At 43.3% G+C, this 19,122-nt stretch overlaps 1 protein-coding gene and 1 pseudogene across 1 annotated transcript; both read right to left on the bottom strand.

The window, feature by feature from the left end:
• Nucleotides 1–246: 246 nt before the first annotated feature.
• Nucleotides 247–1,554, bottom strand: LOC147631398 (uncharacterized). The gene is made up of 2 exons (XM_086809180.1): nt 1,131–1,554; nt 247–1,028 (listed from the first exon to the last, which is right to left on the bottom strand). Exons 1-2 carry the CDS (start codon nt 1,552–1,554, stop codon nt 247–249), a joined length of 1,206 nt encoding a protein of 401 aa, XP_086665306.1.
• Nucleotides 1,555–13,558: 12,004 nt separating this feature from the next.
• Nucleotides 13,559–14,854, bottom strand: LOC147631399 (uncharacterized; annotated as a pseudogene).
• Nucleotides 14,855–19,122: the final 4,268 nt, after the last annotated feature.

Raw genomic sequence — 19,122 nt, forward strand, 5'->3', positions numbered from 1 at the left:
TATATATTGAGGAGAACGCAAGGGCAGATGAAGAGGAGGAGGTGGTTGTTTGAAAGCTTATATATTGAGGTTGAAAACCTTTGCTTGTGATTAATTAATTAATGGCCCATATGGGGTATGAATTAATACGGTATCGCCACAATGTACATTTTAGGGAGTCGAGTCCCTTAAAAAGAATAAAAGAATAAGTGATAACTGGCGATTGGCTGCACGCGGTGGATTAAGTTATAAGTTTGCCAAGGATGGCTAGAGAAGAGGACGATGACTGCGATGACCGCTGGAATCGTCGCTAGAGTAGAGGACGATGTATGCTGGAAGGATGGCCCGATCGTCATAAACCACGAGCTCGTCGTAGTTAAGGACGTCGCCAGGGTCGCCTTGGACTGAGTGGAAGCCAGGGGGAGGCCTAGTGAGGTGCTGGAGGTTGCGAGTGGATCGATGCATGCGCCCAGCCAACACCTTGCACACCATCATCACCTTGTAGGAGCTGCTGCTGATGCCCGATCCGTTTATAGGATTCTCTTGCAAGTTGCTGCAACACACGTAGTCGTTGGCCTTGCTGCTGATGGAGGAGCAATAGATGCCCCTCCCGAATCTTTGGAAACGCTCCTTTCGGCACTTGCTGGTCTTGAAGCCCGACTGGAGGATCCTGCACAGGCTGCACCATGGGTCGGAGCACAATGAGGACGAGCTCCCCGGCTGAATTACTCCTGCTTGGGCCAGTTGCCCCAGCCCGCACCTCACCGTGGTCCCATGGTACCGCTGCAGCTCGTTGCCGTCGCGCAGGATCTTGTTGCGTACATTGATGTCTTCCTCTGCCGCCGTGAAGCGCTTGTTGTTGGCTAAGTACTCCTTCTTCAGCTTCTTCCTATACTCCTCGAATCCCTTCCTCCTCCAGCCCGGGTTGTAGACCTTGAAGATCTTGTAGATGCCATGGAGGTGCACTGTGGGATTCTTCCACGCCCACTGGAAGCGCAGAGCCACAAGCTGCCAGGTGAACTGCTCGTCGAACTCCGGGACCTCCGTCACTGCACACAACATTTCTTTCACCAATTACACCTTAGGAAAGGCATTAATAATATTGATCAGATAAGCAAAGCAGCAGGAATGATCGATAGTATGTCTCTCACATGCGTGCCGGTCCGTGAAGTGTGCATCAAGATCGTTGGCCGTGCTGAATTTCGCAGCGCACTGTGAACATTGATCCCTCACCGTGGAGCCGTAATTGCGCATACGTCTCCTTGACACGCGTGTGTGGTAAGGCGAGTCCCACTGGTGCTGGTGCAAACAGTTCATGCTCTTGAAGGTCCTCCCGCAGTCGCTGCAAGCCACCTCCACCCGCTCCCGCAATATGGGCCGTGCGACGTCGACGTCGTCATAATCATATTGATCCGCAGCAGCAGAGATGATCCCCAGCGTTGTGTTTCTGAGGAGTAGCTGCTCGCTCAGATGGAAATCCACGAAGTGGTTGAAGAATCTGTAGCAATGCTTGCAAGGCGATCTAGCCCGGGACGCTTGCTGAGGAGAGTGGGAGTCCGTGTAATGCTGCAGCATGGATGCCTCGCGATCGTAGGAGCGATAGCAGAGAGGGTGCTTGCACACAACTCGTGGCATCCTCTGCTGCACGAGAGAGAAAGACTGGTAAATGCGATGCTAATTAGGGTGTGCGCCTAATCGGCAAAACACTAGCTTCTGCCTTGCTTAATCAATAGGCTGGTAAATGCTATGCTAATTAAGGTGAATGCTCAATCGATCAAACAGACTTCCGCCTTGCTTCGATAGGCTGCCCTTTTTAGTGCCAGTCGTAGCCCCGCGAAGCCTCCCAACAACAGCGGTCAGGTTACGGCGAGATTACAGAAGCTTGTTCTTTTTTTAAATGTAAAAAAAAAGGAGAATAAAAGGACCGCGTAAACTTCCTAACAAGCGGGCATGGCGTGTTCGCTAGGCTTGATGCCGTTCAAAATGTAGTAAACTTTTTATTTAATTTAGTGTTAATTTTTTTTTAATGGGCGTTTAAATTTTTTTGCAAGTATTTGACGGCCAAAATGGTATGTCAAAAAGTAACCTCCAAGCGTTAATTCCTTGAAAGAAAAGCAGAGAGTGCAAAGAAGAAGCAAGGAAATTGGGAGGAAGTGTATATCTTTCAAAGCAACACAATTGACCACTATTTAGCATACACCACAAAGGAGGAAATATTAGAGATGATGATGTTTAAAGAGGACTAAGGCGAGATACGTTAACAAGGACTAGTGTCTATACACCCTTGGTCCATTTTCAAGGTGGATTCTTCAATTGCTAACTTGCACCATACAAGCAGAGTAGGCAGCTCAATCACCCAATAGAAAAAGCATATTGCATTGTGGACCACACCACTCAAATGATCCGCAATGTGGACAAGGCACTCAAATAGTCATCTTGGAGAAGTAGATGTCTCCGCAAAAACAAGATGAAAACACAGCTAGATAGACTGCCTTGGCAGAATTGGAAGAAAATTTGAAGAAAACAAATAAGGCACTGGCTCAGGAATATGCAAAGCTGGACAGGCAAAACGTAAAACTCATACCTGCTAAAGCAAGTCACTTCCTCCCCCCCAAAACAAGGTCAAGATAGAAAACTAATGCAACAGAGCAATAGGAGACCATTACTACCAAAAAGTTACAACATCTACTTGTGGAGTGTGAAAGAAGAAAACTCCAAGCTGACCTCCCAACTGCTAAACACTCAATAGGAACTGAAAGCTATCAAGGAAGAAGCTAGCAAATCATAGGAAAAACTAGACGAGCTAACACATGCAATAAAGAAACAACTAGTAGATCTGCACAGAGAAATCCAAATAGAGGACACCATGTTGGAAAAAGCTAGGTGGCGTTAGGGCTGCAATAGCTCTAAAAACAACTCATGTAAGAACAAAGAAAACACAGAAATCTACACGAGGAGCAGCTAACAGCCAAAGAAAAGTTGAGATCAGCAACTCCACTAGCTGCAAACAATCAATTGAACATCCTCCAGAGCATAGAATTTGAAATATGCTGCCTACTCACTTGCCAAATTCAAACAACCGTACGAAGATGAGGATTGGGACCTACCTATCAACCTCTACAAGTTGGATGAATTTTTTTGCAGATACAAACCAGAGGAGAGATACACATCCCACTCCCTAAGATCTTCAGTAGCGGATCTAAAATGATAGTGTGCAGCTGCCTACAGGGCAAGATGAAGAAGAATCGAGAATCTATGAAGAAGACAGAGAGGCCTTGCAGCAACAGTAGCTGGACTCTAGCCCACAAATACAAATATCTACTAAAGTATTCTTTCATTCTTTAAATTAGCAGCACATGGTGATGAAAGAATTTTTTACATTATTCAACCCCAAGATAATAGGGTGGTTTAAAATGTGATCCACAGGAAGCAGACAGGTACTGGGACAGAATAAAGGGTCAGCCCATTCAACCCCTGATCAACCACCTTCACCCATTCATCAAACCTTCCGATCAACCACCTTCACCCATTCATCAAACCTTCCGATCTACCTCTCAGGTAGCTACTAGCACACACCGGGTGTGCCGAGTGTTGACAAGAGCTGATTTGGTGGGACCTGAAAAACTAGACGAAGGACATAGGCCGATAGTAAAAGGAAAGCACACTAACAATTGTGCATAGACGACATCACACATGTGTGCCCATTGTAATCATATGTACTTTATTGTAGCAGTTTGTTAATAGAATGAGTCTTGTAAAAGTAGAGCAACGGCTGGATGGAACAAGAAGAAGGTCCTTCCAAGATAGTAAAGAAGGAGGTAGTTAGAAGATAGATATATAGAGAGATAGAAGAGAACAATAAGAGTATGGAGCACATAGCATTGTATAAATTTGACATTAATACAAAGCCCTTGAGCATTATTTCATTGTGTACTATCTGAGTGAGAGAGAGAGAGAGAGAGAGAGAGAGAGAGAGAGAGAGAGAGAGAGAGAGAGAGAGAGAGAGTGAGCTTTGTAGTTTTGTATGCACTTTTTGTTTTAGTTGACAAGCTAGTGAGCTCTGAACCCATTGGGCTTAGGCATTGATAGAATTACTATAACCAGTGGTTCTGTCTTGCCCATTGGATTGACCCCTGACACCATACATAAGAGTCCACTGTATAATAAGAAATGCCTCCAGTTGACCATGGAGTACTCTAATAATTAAAAAGAGGTCACAAAACTAGTAAAGAGAAGAGTATAGTACTAACTTTGAACAACTTACAAGTATTGATCATTGTGAGCCAAGCTACAAGTCTACGGTTCCCATCCCAAACAACAAACATCTTACCTCGATTATCTTTCCACTCGGGTGGAAGATTTTGCTCAAACTCCTCATTCACCTCTCTCCACAATGACCCCTCATTCACCTCTCTCCACAATGGCCCCCATTCACCTCTCTCCACAATGGCCCCCATTCATTCAAATCATTTTCAAACACAATTTCTTGATTGTGGCCAAGTTCTTGAAGTCTCTCAGAAAGGCAAAACAAAAAAATCAGTTTTTGAACCTTTCCAATCAAAAGAAACGGGGCAGAGGAGTCTTTGGCATGCACGTAGGGAATTTAATGAAGAAATGGAGACTATAAATGGAGGTACCAACACACTAAAGCCTAATTTCTCAAAGATGGTTACAAGTTCATTAGTCGTGGGAACAATAGCCCTTATGGAAAAATTCTCCATGAGCCTACAAAGAGGTATGCAAGGGGGATCACTACATCTCTTTATGATGAAACTCTCAACGACCTCCTCCAAAATCCTCTCTGGAACATCATTGCTGAAGATAGGTGGGTGGTTACGTGGCCTATCCACCACAATGTGGCTGTATCAAAGATGACAGTCATGTTGTCACCTTGCCCAGTTTGAGGTGGGACTGTTGGATCCACCCCCTCCTCTACTTGTTCCTCAATCTCGGGATCCACCTCCTCATTTTGAGTGCTATCAATCTTTGAGGGATCCAGATCTTTCTTTGATATCTTCCTTCTTCCAACAACAACGGAAGAAACTGTAGACTCATGGGCACCCCTTTTATGGCCAGTATTGCTGCCTAACCGAATGGCATACATAGTCTTAACATTGAATGATGAAGAAGGAAAAGGATGACACACACACCCTCCACTTGCCAACTTGAAAAGTAAACTTATGTTTTGTTTGAGGAGGGGGTTTCTTCTTAGAAGGATTTAGCACTACCCAAACATATAAAGTTTGTGTGTAATCAAATTTTAAGCCTAGGATGCCATTATTAAGGCAGTCTATTTAAGTATCTTAGGATGATGTCGTTGCCTCTTTGGTGCATTTTGTCAAGGTGTGTGTGTGAAGACCACATTGAGCCAATGTGTGTGTAGACATGTGTATATGTGTGTAAATCGTGGTATATATGTGTGTCTATGTATATGTGTAAACCCTCGTATGTGTGTGTGAAGACCACATTGAGCCAATGTGTGTGTAGACATGTGTATATGTGTGTAAATCGTGGTATATATGTGTATCTATGTATATGTGTAAACCCTCATATGTGTGTGTGTGTGTGTGTGTGTGTTCTAAACCTGAGCCTAAAAGCAAGCAATGGAGTGCCCAAGCCTAATCGCCACTGCCCCCTCTATGGCACACCAATGGTGTGTGTCTGCACCACAACCGAGCAACGCACACATGTGAGTGTTATCCTCCTTACTATACATGGTGAACACACACACCATGTATTGCTTGGCTTTGATGAACACACACACCATGTGTGTGCCCACATGTGAGTGTTGTTCTCCTTACTAGACATCCAACATCATAATTTGAAGTAAAAGGAACAATGGCTATTGCTGCAATTGCCCAACATGTGGGCACACCATGTGTGTGCCCACATGTGAGTGTTGTTCTCCTTACTAGACATCCAACATCATAATTTGAAGTAAAAGGAACAATGGCTATTGCTGCAATTGCCCAACTTGGAGAAAGTGAGAATGTTAGGAGAAGGTGTAAAGCCAGATGGGTGGTTGCAAGACAAGGTTATTTAGTTTTGTTTAGTGGGTGCCCTTGGGTTTAGCCTGAAAGGAGGTAATTTTTTAAGAATAATGGCCAATCTCTCCTAGTTAGCAAGGAGTTTCACTTCAAGGCCTTCTAATGAACGATCACATGCAAAGTTGGGCAACTAAAACTATAATCCGATCGAATATCCAATAATTGCAAAGCCCCTTTTCTTTGGAAACCAAAATTGTATACAGGCCCTATCGAAAGTTTGGACATATACACTAAATGTGAGTAAATTGCCTATAACTTTTACATTATTACTCATATGATGTTCCCACTTTGCATATCACAAATTCACATAAGATAGAGCTTAACTTGATTTATCAAGTGATTTTTGATGTGTTCTACTTTTTTCTATATTATTTAAAAGGTATTAGAATTATTAAAAAAAACATACTATTTTGTCCTCCACCACATCTACCATTTAAAATGCTCAATTTGTATGGATCTGGTGATGATTAGATTAAGGAAGATTAGTAGAATGTGGATCTAAGGTAAAATTACAAATCTAACAGTTAGATTTTTATAAATTTACTTTGGAAAATTTGTTATGACTGTTAGAGGCCCATTAAATCAATTGTAATTTAATTCTAGAAATCCAAACATTGAATCTTTCAATCTAAAAACTCTAGGATTCAATGTACTTTTTACCATGAATTTATTTAAATAAAATTGGCTTAGTTTGAGTATGGTAAGGTCCATTTTCAATCCTCTCGAGTGAAAATTCCCATATTGTGTCCTCTCTCTCCTTTTCAAGTCTAAAACCAATCCTAGTCAGGTTTGAAAATCTAGGCTTGGTAATCTTCAAAGCCTAGATATCATGCCATTTGTGAGGCTTGGGTAGGCACAAATCTTATATGTATATGCCACTTTATGTCCACCTTGCCACCTCCACCCTCCATGCCAACATGGTCAACCTAGTTGACTTTCCACCTCATCATCCTAGTCATCATTAATGCCACATCTTCTTGTCACCTTTGCATACCACCTCACACTTGGTGACATGGCATGCCACATCATGGAATAGTTACATCAACCATAATAGTGCCCCATGTCAAGACAATGCCACATGGCATGCACACCTATGACACGTGGCACCTCCTTCCCACCTTCCCTTTTTTTTCAAAAACATATTTTTGGGGAAAAGTTAATTTAGTATATTTTTAATATTTTTTAAAAAAGAGAGAAATAAATATAAAAATTTTAAGAATAAAAAATATATAGTTTATTAATATATAAGAATTTAAAATCACTAATTTCAAAGGATTATATTTTTAAAATTAGATAATATTATTTTTTTAAGTTCATGGTATTTTATTTTAAAATTTTGAATCTAATATTTCTTGAAAATAGTTTATGTGTAGGAAAAACCTTTGAATAAAATTTAAAAAAATACATTATGAAAGAAAATGTAGTTTTATAATTATAAAATAAAAGATAAAATTTAAAATATATTTATACATCTACTAATGATAACTATTTAGATTTATAAATATTTTTTATTAATAATATTAATTTTTTAGTGGAGAATAGTTTTCTTTTTATCTTTATGTTTATCTTAATTATCCGATCAATCAATCATAGATAGGAAATCCAATGAGATTTGAAGTGGATAACCTTTTTTTCTTATATAAACGCACATCTCTAGTATTATCCCACACACATCTCTAGTACTATCCCATCATTGAGCCTTCATAAATTTTTCTCTCTTAGCTTCCTTGGGAATGGGTTCTCCAAGTCGTAGGAGTCAGAAACGTAATAGGACTAGACTTCCCCCTGTCCACCGAGTTCAAGAGAGGAGGAGAGGAAAAGGGTAGCTCGTGAGAGAAAGAGAGAGTGGAGAGCACGTCAACGAGCAACACCTTCCATTGGTGATGATCCAAGCCTTGCCCCTCCTCTTCCACTTCCTCTCCCTCTGCCCTCTTCTCCCCCACTATCCCTTAGTTTAGATAATCCACATGAACCAGCCCTTCCTGAGCCCCCTTCTCCTCCACAAGAACCCACCCCTCTCCTTTGGGCGCCCATAGTATGGATAGGAAAGAACTATTAAAGTCAGGGGCACATTGTCGTGCCCATGCAATGCTCCACTCCTATTTCAAAGACCTCACGCCTTTATCACATGCATGCGTGCTTAATGCTTTGATCAATCTGCCCAACATGGCCAACTGCAGGGCGCTTTCTGACATTGGAGGTCGAAGAGAGAGGAGAGCTAGCATGGCGGTGCTACAAATTGTTCATCATTCCTATACAGTTAACACAAGAAGAGAAACTTTGTGGACGCTTTGGCTACTCGACGGGCATTGTTACAGCCATAAGTAGCTTCCAAATGAAGGGTAAGGTGAGTGCCACATCTTGCATCCTTTCCATAGCACCACACGCACTTAGAGTTGGGTCTATTAGACGGCAAAGTTTAGATACTAATGAGGGTGGTGCTTTGTGGACGAGTAGTGGTCATGTAGCTAGGTATGATCGCCTACTAGATGAAACCACTAGAGCCTTGATAGAAAGTTTACGGGAACAGTGCGATAGGCAGAGAGATTAAACTACTAATCGAGAGGTTGTGCCGTCGCCTTGCGGATACATAGGAAAAATAAAATGAGCGAAAATGTTTATATACATCCGAACCTTGTACGACATCGAATCACGAAATGTCACGTGGAAGGTACCATTGATGAACGATACAATGAGAATGCGCCACATGTCACTAGTCATTGGAGACAACGAATAGAATTTTGACACATGTCCAATGGTCCGTCGGGTATATATAGAGATATATGACCACATTATCCATTTTTGACTTCCATAGACCTCCATCCTCGCGTGCAACCATGACATTCCCTGGGGTAGTATCTACTTGCCTTTGGGTGATCATGTGCGTCCTTCTTGATTTTGTAACGGTGTGAAGGGATCTCTATCAGCGTGTTGTTTTGCCTCTATCATGTCGTTGCGGTCAACAAGGTAGGTCTGTGTGGTGTGGGACCTTCCTTGGGTTTGTGTAGAAATTACAATACTATTTGGGTTTCCTTGGGTTTGTGCTATTTTGTATGTGATCTTCACTTTTAACATTCCACAGCAGCGCGACCGTATCCAAAGCACAATGCCATTTTACTCCCTTGCGTGCCGTTGCGGACGTCCTTCAATGGGTGACACATCCAGTTCTTGAAGCATACTCTTGTTAGCCGATACTCAATAGCGGGTTTGGAAAGAAGGACTCATCAAGTATGCATAGTGTCATTGATAGCACTATCGGATAGTTAATGGGCACTATCGGATCCGATCTTTTCTTTTAACATTCCACAATGGCGCGACCGTATCCAAAGCACAATGCCATTTTACTCCCTTGCGCGCCGTTTGGACATCCTTCTATGGGTGACACATCCGATTCTTGAAGCATACTCTTGTTACCTAGTACTCAATAGCTTGTTTGGAAAGGACTCATCAAGTATGCGTAGTGGCATTGATAGCACTATCGGATAGTTCATGGTTGGGGACTGACATGACACGGAGGTAGAGCACACATGACATGGGGACTGTTGTGTAGGGTTTAGACAATTTCATACAATTTCCTTCTTAATGGGGACTGACGTCGTGTAGGGTTTAGACAATTTCATACAATTTCCTTCTTAATAATGTCTATTCCTGAAGATTACTTTATTCAAATGTTTTGCTATTCTACTAGTTTGTTTTATTCACTTATATTTGTCACCATTTTTTTACAATAGCCAGAGAGAGAGTACTTTTGTGTGCCTTTTTTGAAACCACTGGCCATGTACACTTTCTTTATTTCTTCTTGTTTGAGGGTCTTGTATTAATCTTGAAAATATTTTCACTTTTTTTGTAGTGTTTCTCAAATATTTCTCAGTGTGTAATCTATGGCAAAGGACAAAGAAAACTGCAAGAAAAGTATATACTAAAGATCCAAAGATAGCACAGGTTGCTTTTGCACCCAGTCCTAAGAAGAAAAGAAAGTCAAGATTTTTTTATATGAAGATGTGTTTTTTAGAGATCAAGAAGGCCCAAACTGACACTCATCATCTTATCCCAAGGGCTGCCTTCATCCGTGTAGTAAAGTAAATATGTGCTAGGATTGGTGTCTTAAAACTAAAAGTAATACCCCATTCAAAAAGTGGCAAGCTTCTGCAATGTGGTACTTGCAAGAAGCATCTAAAGACTTTCTTATAGATTCCATGAATGATGTCTATATTGCTGCTACACATGCACACAGAGTCACTTTAATGAACAAGGATTTCTCAGTGGTGAGTAGGCTTAGGTATAGATTTGATAAAGTTCTCAAGCCACTTCCCACCATAGATACTAGGGCCTTTGATATCCTTACAATTCCTCCCAAGAGGTCTCGGAAAGTTGAAGGGCCTACTATTGAAGATGTTACACATGAGTATGAAACAAGAAAAGCACTTGACCAAAGAGAGATGCTTTTCGAGATAGAGGATAATTTTTATAAAGAGGAAGTTAAGAGACTTGGTGGTATGAATTATGATATAAATGCGCAAGGTGTATGGTCAAATGATTATCAGTGTGTCTTCTCTAACCCTGAGATTGAATATTACTTGAGCATTTCACCTGAGGACAAAGTGATGTTAGAGAAGATAGATATTGAAATATGTGATACTGTAATACTCTATTGCATGAGGTAAGGAACATTCTTTAGCCATAGTTTTGTCCTTTTCTCTCCTTTTTCCATACTTAATACTGTCTTTGATTACAGGGCATACATTTCTAAAATGCCCATGGAGATTTCAAGCAGCATATTTGTGGTTGATCCTCTAATAGCACGTGATATCTTTTCAAAGATAGGATCAAATATTGATTTTTTAAAAGGGCATATGACAGCCTGCGAAACTATTATAAATTCATCGCATATAATGAAAGGTATTATTATTTTTTTAGTTTTAAGGTAGTGTTTTTTAATAGTTTTAAATTCATAACTCATGTGAGTAGATATTTTCTTATATTCATTGATGTTTCTGATAGAGAGATTCCATTGGAGTTTTATATTCATTGATGTTTTTGATAGAGAGATTACTTTCATGAACTCCATAGTTGGTATCCATGGTCAATGCAAAATGAAAGTATCTCTTTTCATCAACTACCATATTATCTCTTTTCATCAACTATCATAATTTTGTTATAGACATTGCAACTATTTGATATGCTCTTTATTACAGTGCTTGCAAAATTATATTAGTATATTTACATAAAAATTATGAAGATCTTGCAGATCCAGAGAAGCCATTTAAGTATCTTCAGCAAGAGGTATTGAGAATTTAGTTTTGATGTTTCTTTGTTTGAAGGAGGTCGAAAAAGAGACGAGAGAGAGCTAAAAGATGTAATGAAGCTCAGTGAGATCGAAAAAGAGATGAGAGAGAGCTAGAAGATGAGAGCTTCTTCTAGACGTTGAGAAGAAGAATGAAAACGGTATGTCCAAACTTCAAAAATTTCGGCATTAACTACATGCCATCTTTTTTCAAATCTTTTGACAGATTTTGTCAGTATAACGGATCCTACAATCGGTCTGAATATAGAGATTTTGGCTAAATTAAAGGAAAAAAGCTCGAAATGGACTCTACTACCTCCAAAGTAGAGGAGACAAGAATATCACATTCTTGTGCACGGGGCACACTCTCTTTGGCTCTTTTCTTAATCACGAGATTAGTAAAGGACACTTTTTTAGGTGTTTTTAGCCCTAATGCACTAGTTTCCACTTGGTTCTCAGTATATGGGCTTCGCATGGACCACCTACCCTCCCTTCGGTGTACAGTCCGAGATGAGGGAATGCCCATAGTGTGTTGCATAATTTAGCATGATAATTATTTGGAGCAACACACTTCATGGATCTACGCCCATGTGAGAGACATAGATAAACCACACCACTATCCTTCTTGCTCTCCTTATAGTGAGCAACGTGCTGGAGTGCAACAAGTAGGGCACTTGGAAACATGTGGTTGGGTGCTTCCACTTGGTGTGGAAGAAGTTGTTCTCCTCCATGGCATCGGCCACAAGGTCTTCAAGGTCTATAACCTGGAGTATAGGAAGAAGCTAAAGAACCACAATAACAAACTAATGAAGGTTACGACTACAACGATAGAGGAATAAATTGATGTATGCAAGAACATCAATCTACATCTTCTTTTTTTTCAATTTTAGAAAGCTGAAATGCATTTTTTAAATCAAATTTATAGTTGCAAAGTCATATGGATAGTTAATAGTGTCACATCTTACATGATGCACATCTTTAGCTCAAATAGAGTAATAGTTTTTCACCTTTTTGAGTTTTAAGGAATTCTAGTCCTAATCTTGAGAGAGAGAGAGAGAGAGAGAGAGAGAGAGAGAGAGAGAGAGAGAGATGACTATTTCTTATATATTGAGGAGAACGCAAGGGCAGATGAAGAGGAGGAGGTAGAGGGGCATAGGGGTTGTTTGAAAGCTTATATATTGAGGTTGAAAACCTTTGCTTGTGATTAATTAATTAATGTCCCATATGGGGTATGAATTAATACGGTATCGCCAATGTACATTTTAGGGAGTCGAGTCCCTTAAAAAGAATAAAAGAATAAGTGATAACTAGACGAAGTGGCACGGTGGATTAAGGTATAAGTTTGCAAAGGATGGCTATAGTAGAGGACGATGACTGCGATGACCGCTGGAACAGTCGCTAGAGTAGAGGACGATGTATGCTGGAAGGATGGCCCGATCGTCATAAATCACGAGCTCGTCGTAGTTAAGGACCTCGCCAGGGTCACCTTGGACTGAGTGGAAGCAAGGGGGAGGCCTAGTGGAAGAAGATGATGTTCACATTTTTCTACTGTGCCCTAACATAGAACCAATGGTAAAGAAACTCAATGAGTATGTGGCCAGTTGGGGGAAAACTTACTTATCCTGGAAGCATCTGCTCATTGGGGAAACCATAGGCTGCTCTACTGAACTATGGACAGTATTAAGAACAGAGATCCTCTGGTTCTTCTGGATTGAAAGACTAGCGGCCCTACACAACGGTGATACCCGCAATACCTGCTCCCTCAAAAGTCTCCTTATTATTGCAGGGGAGAGGTTCTACTTGAGGAAGATCACTGACATTGAGGCCAAAATTTCAAAATTGGTAGGCCCTATTGGAAGCACTCCAAAGAATGTCTCAGATAAGGTCAAGATTCTTCAGCTTCAAGAGAAGAGAGAATATCTTGTAAACGTGGATCTAAGCTATGTGTTGAAGCTCCAATACCTGTAGATTATAGGATAGAGACCCAGAGGATCATTGCTCTTTGTTGATCGCCTAGGATAGTGAGAAATCTCGGCCTGAAATTGGCTATGTGATACCAGCCCGACTTTTGTAACTTGTCTCGTTTTTCTTCAATAATAAAAATGCCTTTATTGAAAAAAAAAGAAAAAAAAAATAATTAATACGGTATCGCCAATGTACATTTTAGGGAGTCGAGTCCCTTAAAAAGAATAAAAGAATAAGTGATAACTAGAGGAAGTGGCACAAGGTATAAGTTTGCAAAGGATGGCTAGAGTAGAGGACGATGACTGCGATGACCGCTGGAATCGTCGCTAGAGTAGAGGACGATGTACGCTGGAAGGATGGCCCGATCGTCATAAACCACGAGCTCGTCGTAGTTAAGGACCTCGCCAGGGTCACCTTGGACTGAGTGGAAGCCAGGGGGAGGCCTAGTGAGGTGCTGGAGGTTGCGAGTGGATCGATGCATGCGCCCAGCCAACACCTTGCACACCATCATCACCTTGTAGGAGCTGCTGCTGATGCCCGATCCGTTTGTAGGATTCTCTTGCAAGTTGCTGCAACACACGTAGTCGTTGGCCTTGCTGCTGATGGAGGAGCAATAGATGCCCCTCCCGAATCTTTGGAAACGCTCCTTTCGGCACTTGCTGGTCTTGAAGCCCGACTGGAGGATCCTGCACAGGCTGCACCATGGGTCGGAGCACAATGAGGACGAGCTCCCCGGCTGAATTACTCCTGCTTGGGCCAGTTGCCCCAGCCCGCACCTCACCGTGGTCCCATGGTACCGCTGCAGCTCGTTGCCGTCGCGCAGGATCTTGTTGCGTACATCGATGTCTTCGTCTGCCGCCGTGAAGCGCTTGTTGTTGGCTAAGTACTCCTTCTTCAGCTTCTTCCTATACTCCTCGAAGCCCTTCCTCCGGGTTGTAGACCTTGAAGATCTTGTAGATGCCATGGAGGTGCACTGTGGGATTCTTCCACGCCCACTGGAAGCGCGGAGCCACAAGCTGCCAGGTGAACTGCTCGTCGAACTCCGGGACCTCCGTCACTGCACACAACATTTCACCAATTACACCAGCTTAGGAAAGGCATTAATGTTGAACAGATAAGCAAAGCAGCAGGAATGATCGATAGTATGTCTCTCACATGCGTGCCGGTCCGTGAAGTGTGCATCAAGATCGTTGGCCGTGCTGAATTTCGCAGCGCACTGCGAGCATTCCCTCACCGTGGAGCCGTAATTGGACATACGTCTCCTTGACACGCGTGTGTGGTAAGGCGAGTCCCACTGGTGCTGGTGCAAACAGTTCATGCTCTTGAAGGTCCTCCCGCAGTCGCTGCAAGCCACCGCCACCTGCTCCCGCAATATGGGCGGTGCGACGTCGACGTCGACGTCGTCATAATCATATTGATCCGCAGCAGCAGAGATGATCCCCAGCGTTGTGTTTCTGAGTAGCTGCTCGCTCAGATGGAAATCCACGAAGTGGTTGAAGAATCTGTAGCAATGCTTGCAAGGCGATCTAGCCCGGGACGCTTGCTGAGGAGAGTGGGAGTCCGTGTAATGCTGCAGCATGGATGCCTCGCGATCGTAGGAGCGATAGCAGAGAGGGTGCTTGCACACAACTCGTGGCATCCTCTGCTGCACGAGAGAGAAAGACTGGTAAATGCGTGTGCGCCTAATCGGCAAAACACTAGCTTCTGCCTTGCTTAATCAATAGGCTGGTAAATGCTATGCTAATTAAGGTGAATGCTCAATCGATCAAACAGACTTTTTAGTGCCAGTCGTAGCCCCGCGAAGCCTCCCAACAACAGCGGTCAGGTTACGGCGAGATTACAGAAGTTTGTTTTTTTTTTTAATGTAAAAAAAAAAGGAGAATAAAAGGACCGCGTAAACTTCCTAACAAGCGGGCATGGCGTGTTCGCTAGGCTTGAGTTTTGACGGGCACCCTTGCCGTTCAAAATGTAGTAAACTTTTTATTTAATTTTAGTGTACTTTTTTTTTTAAAATGGGCGTTTAAAAATTTTTGCAAGTATTTGACGGCCAAAATGGTATGTCACAAAGTAACCTCCCTTCCACCACATAGGCACACTTCCAAGTGTTGATTCCTTGAAACAAAAGCATAGAGTGCAAAGAAGAAGCAAGGAAATTGGCCTTGGGCACTATGAAAAAAATAGTGTCCCTATGCAAAAAAAAGTGGGTGCCAACACATCATCCCGCACATTCGGCATGTGCTAGTGGTCAAACTCTGTGAGTGGAGGGGTAGATGCCCCATGGATCCACTTGAAAATTTTTAACCCCATTGGATGCCATACGAGCGTGATGTCTAACCCAAACCCGCTATTTTTTATATAGGGGACCCCTTCAGCACTACACAAAAAATAGGGGTAGCAACACACTATCCCACACCCATTCAGTGTCGTCAGATGGTGGTTACACTTTGAAAGTGGGGGGCTCACAAAGTTTAAACCGCATAGAATGCCATATAAGTGTGATGTCCCACCCAAACCCGCTAGTATTTGCATAGGGGACCCCTTGGGCACTATGCAAAAAATAGTGGGTGGTAACACACCGTCTTTCCCATTCGATGTTTGATGGTAGTGAAACATTGCCAGTGGAGGGGAAGCAGCCCCATGGACACACACAAAGTCTCACCCCCATTGAACGCCATATAAGCATGATGTCCCACACCCAAACCTGCTATTTTTTGCATAGGAGTCCCCTTGGACACACTATGCAAAAAATAGCAGGTGGCAACACACTGTCCCACCCACCACCGATGTCGGATGGTGGTGAAACTTAAGGGTAGTAGCCCCATGGACCCACTTGAAAAGTTTAAACCCTATCGGATGCCATATGATTATGATGTCCTATCCAAACCTGCTATTTTCTGCATAGGGGACCCCTTGGGCACCATGCAAAAACATAGCAGGTGCCAACACACCATCCTGCCCATCCGGCGTGCGTCTGATCGTGGTGGTGAAAGTTTGCGAGTGGCATTGTAGTAGCCCCATGGACCACCTCGCAAATTATCACCCTATTTGGATGCCATACGAGGGTGATGTCCCACACCCAAACCTGCTATTTTTTGCATAGGAGACCCCTTGGGCACTATGCACCGAGTGGCAACACACCATCCTACCCAACTGATGTCCGATGGTGTTGAAACTTTGCGAGTGGAGGGGTAGTAGCCCCATGGGTCCACTTGAAAAGTTTCAATCCCATCGGATGCCATACGAGCAAGATCTCCCACCCAAATATGCTATTTTCTACATGGGGGACCCCTTTGGCACTATGCAAAAAATAGCAGTTGCAACACACCGTCTCGCTCAAAACGGCTTCCGATGGTACTGAAACTTTACAAGTGGATGGATAGAAGCCCCATGGACCCACTTGTAAAGTTTCAATCCCATCATATGCCATAGGATCATGATCTCCCACCCAAACTGTTATTTTTTGCATAGGGGACCCCTTGGGCACTATGCAAAAAAAGCAGGTAAACACCCTCCCATCCAAATGGGGTCAAATGTTGGTGAGACTTTGCGAGTGGAGGGGTAGCATTCAAATGGATCCACATGTAAATTTTCAACCCTATCGGATGCTATACGAGCGTGATGTCCCACCCAAACCCGCTATTTTCTACACAGGGGACCCCTTGGGCACTATGCAAAAAATAATGGGTGGCGGCACACCGTCCCACCCATCTAACATATGACAATGGTGAAACTTTGCGAGTAGAGGGATAGCAACTCCATGGACCCAATCACACAGTTGCAATCTCATCGACCTCCATTCAAGTGTGATGTCCCACCCAAACCCACTATTTTTTGCAGAGGGGCCCCTTGGACACTATGCAAAAAATAGTGGGGTGGCAAAACACCGTCCGACGTTCGCCCGTGATGAAACTTTACAAGTGGAGGGATAGTAGTCCCATGGAGCCACTCTCACAAAGTCACCCCATCGACCCCATCATACAAGGATGATGTCCCACCCAAACCCACTATTTTTTGCATAGGGGATGCCTTGGGCACAATGCAAAAAATAGCGGGTGGCAACACACCGTCCCGCCCATCCGACATCCGATTGTGGAACTTTGTAAGTGGCAGGGTAGTAGTCCCATTGACCCACTCGCAAAGTCTCACCCCCATCGGATGCCATACGAGGGTGATGTCTAACCCAAACCCGCTATTTTTTACATAGGATACCCCTTGGGTACTATGCGAAAAATAGCGGCAACACACTCTCTGACCTACCACACACCGATGTTCGATGGTGTTGAAACTTTGCGAGTGGAGGGGTTGTTGCCCCATGGACCCACTTGAAAAGTTTCAACCCCATGGGATGCCATACGAGTGTGATCTCCCATCCAAACTTGCTATTTTCTGCATAGGGGATCCCTTGGGCACTATGCAAAAAACAGCGAGACGGGTGATAACACACTATCCCACCAAAACAATGTCTAATGGTGGTGAGACTTTGCGAGTGGAGGGGTAGCAGCTCCATGGAACCACTTGCAAATTGTCACCCCCATTGGACACCATACAAGTGTTATCTCTCATTCAAACCTACTATTGTTTGCATAGGGGACGACTCCTTGGGCACTATGCAAGAAATAGCGGGTGGTAACACACTGTTCCGCCCAAAAGGCATCCCATTGTGGTGAAACTCTGTGATGATGAGTGGAGGAGTAGATTCCCCATAGACCACTTGCAAAGTTTCAACCCTATCTAATGACATAGGAGCGTGATCTCACACCCAAACTCGCTATTTTCTACATAGGGGACCCCTTGGGCATTATGCAAAAAATAGAGGGTGGCAACACATCGTCCTACCCAAATGGCATCGATGGTGGTAAAACTTTGCGAGTGGAGGGATAGCAGCTCTATGGAACCACTTGCAAAGTTTCACCCCCATCAGACGCCATACGGGCATGATCTCCAACCCAAACGCATTATTTTTGCATAGGGGACCCCTTGGGCACAATGCCAAAAATAGCGGGAGACAACACACTGTCCCACCCATCCGTCGACATCGGATGGTGGTGAAACTTTGTAAGTGGAGGGGTAGCAATCCCATGGAGATAATTGCAAAGTTTCACCCCCATGGATGCCATACGAGCGTGATGTTCCACCCAAACCCCGCTTTTTTTTTGCATAGGGAACCCCTTGGGCACTATGCAAAAAATAGTAGGTAGGAACACATCGTTCCGCCCATCCCGCATTTGATCGTGGAACTTTGCGATAAAAAATAACGGGGTGGTGACACACTATTCCGCCCACCGACGTCCAATGGTGGTGAAACCTTGGGACGTCTAATGGTGGTGAGACTATGCGAGTGGAGGGTAGTAGCCCCATGGAAACACTTGCAAATTCTCATCCCATCGGATGTCATACGAGCATGATCTCCCACCCAAACCTGCATTTGTTTGCATAGGGGGGTGCCTTGGGCACTATGCAAAAAATAGCGCGAGTGGCAACACATTGTTCTGCCCAACAGGTATCCCATTGTGGTGAAACTCTATGAGACAAGTGGAGGGGGGTAGCTGCCCCATGGACTCACTTGAAAAGTTTCAACTCCATTAGATGACATATGAGAGTGATCTCGCTCCCAAACTCACTGTTTTCTACATAGGGGACCCCTTAGGCACTATGTAAAAAATAGTGGGTGACAACACACTGTCCCACCCAAACGACATGTAATGGTGGTAAAAGTTTGTGAGTTGAAGGTAGCAGCCCTATGGACCCACTTGCAAAGTTTCACCCCCATCGGATGCCATATGGGGATGATGTCCATCGCTATTTTTGCATAGGGGATTCCTTGGGCACAATGTAAAAAATAGCGGG

Source organism: Cibotium barometz, chromosome 15 (genome assembly GCF_041138505.1).
Source record: "Cibotium barometz isolate CiBa-2024 chromosome 15, ASM4113850v1, whole genome shotgun sequence".
Taxonomy (NCBI): Eukaryota; Viridiplantae; Streptophyta; class Polypodiopsida; order Cyatheales; family Cibotiaceae; genus Cibotium; species Cibotium barometz.

What these genes read in the sequence shown, in the direction of transcription:
- LOC147631398 (XM_086809180.1), bottom strand. Translation starts at nt 1,554, where the DNA reads ATGCTGCAGCATTACACGGACTCCCACTCTCCTCAGCAAGCGTCCCGG. An exon ending in CTTCACGGACCGGCACGCAT is followed by an intron (nt 1,029 to 1,130) that starts GTGAGAGACATA and finishes TGTTGTGTGCAG; the next exon opens with TGACGGAGGTCCCGGAGTTC.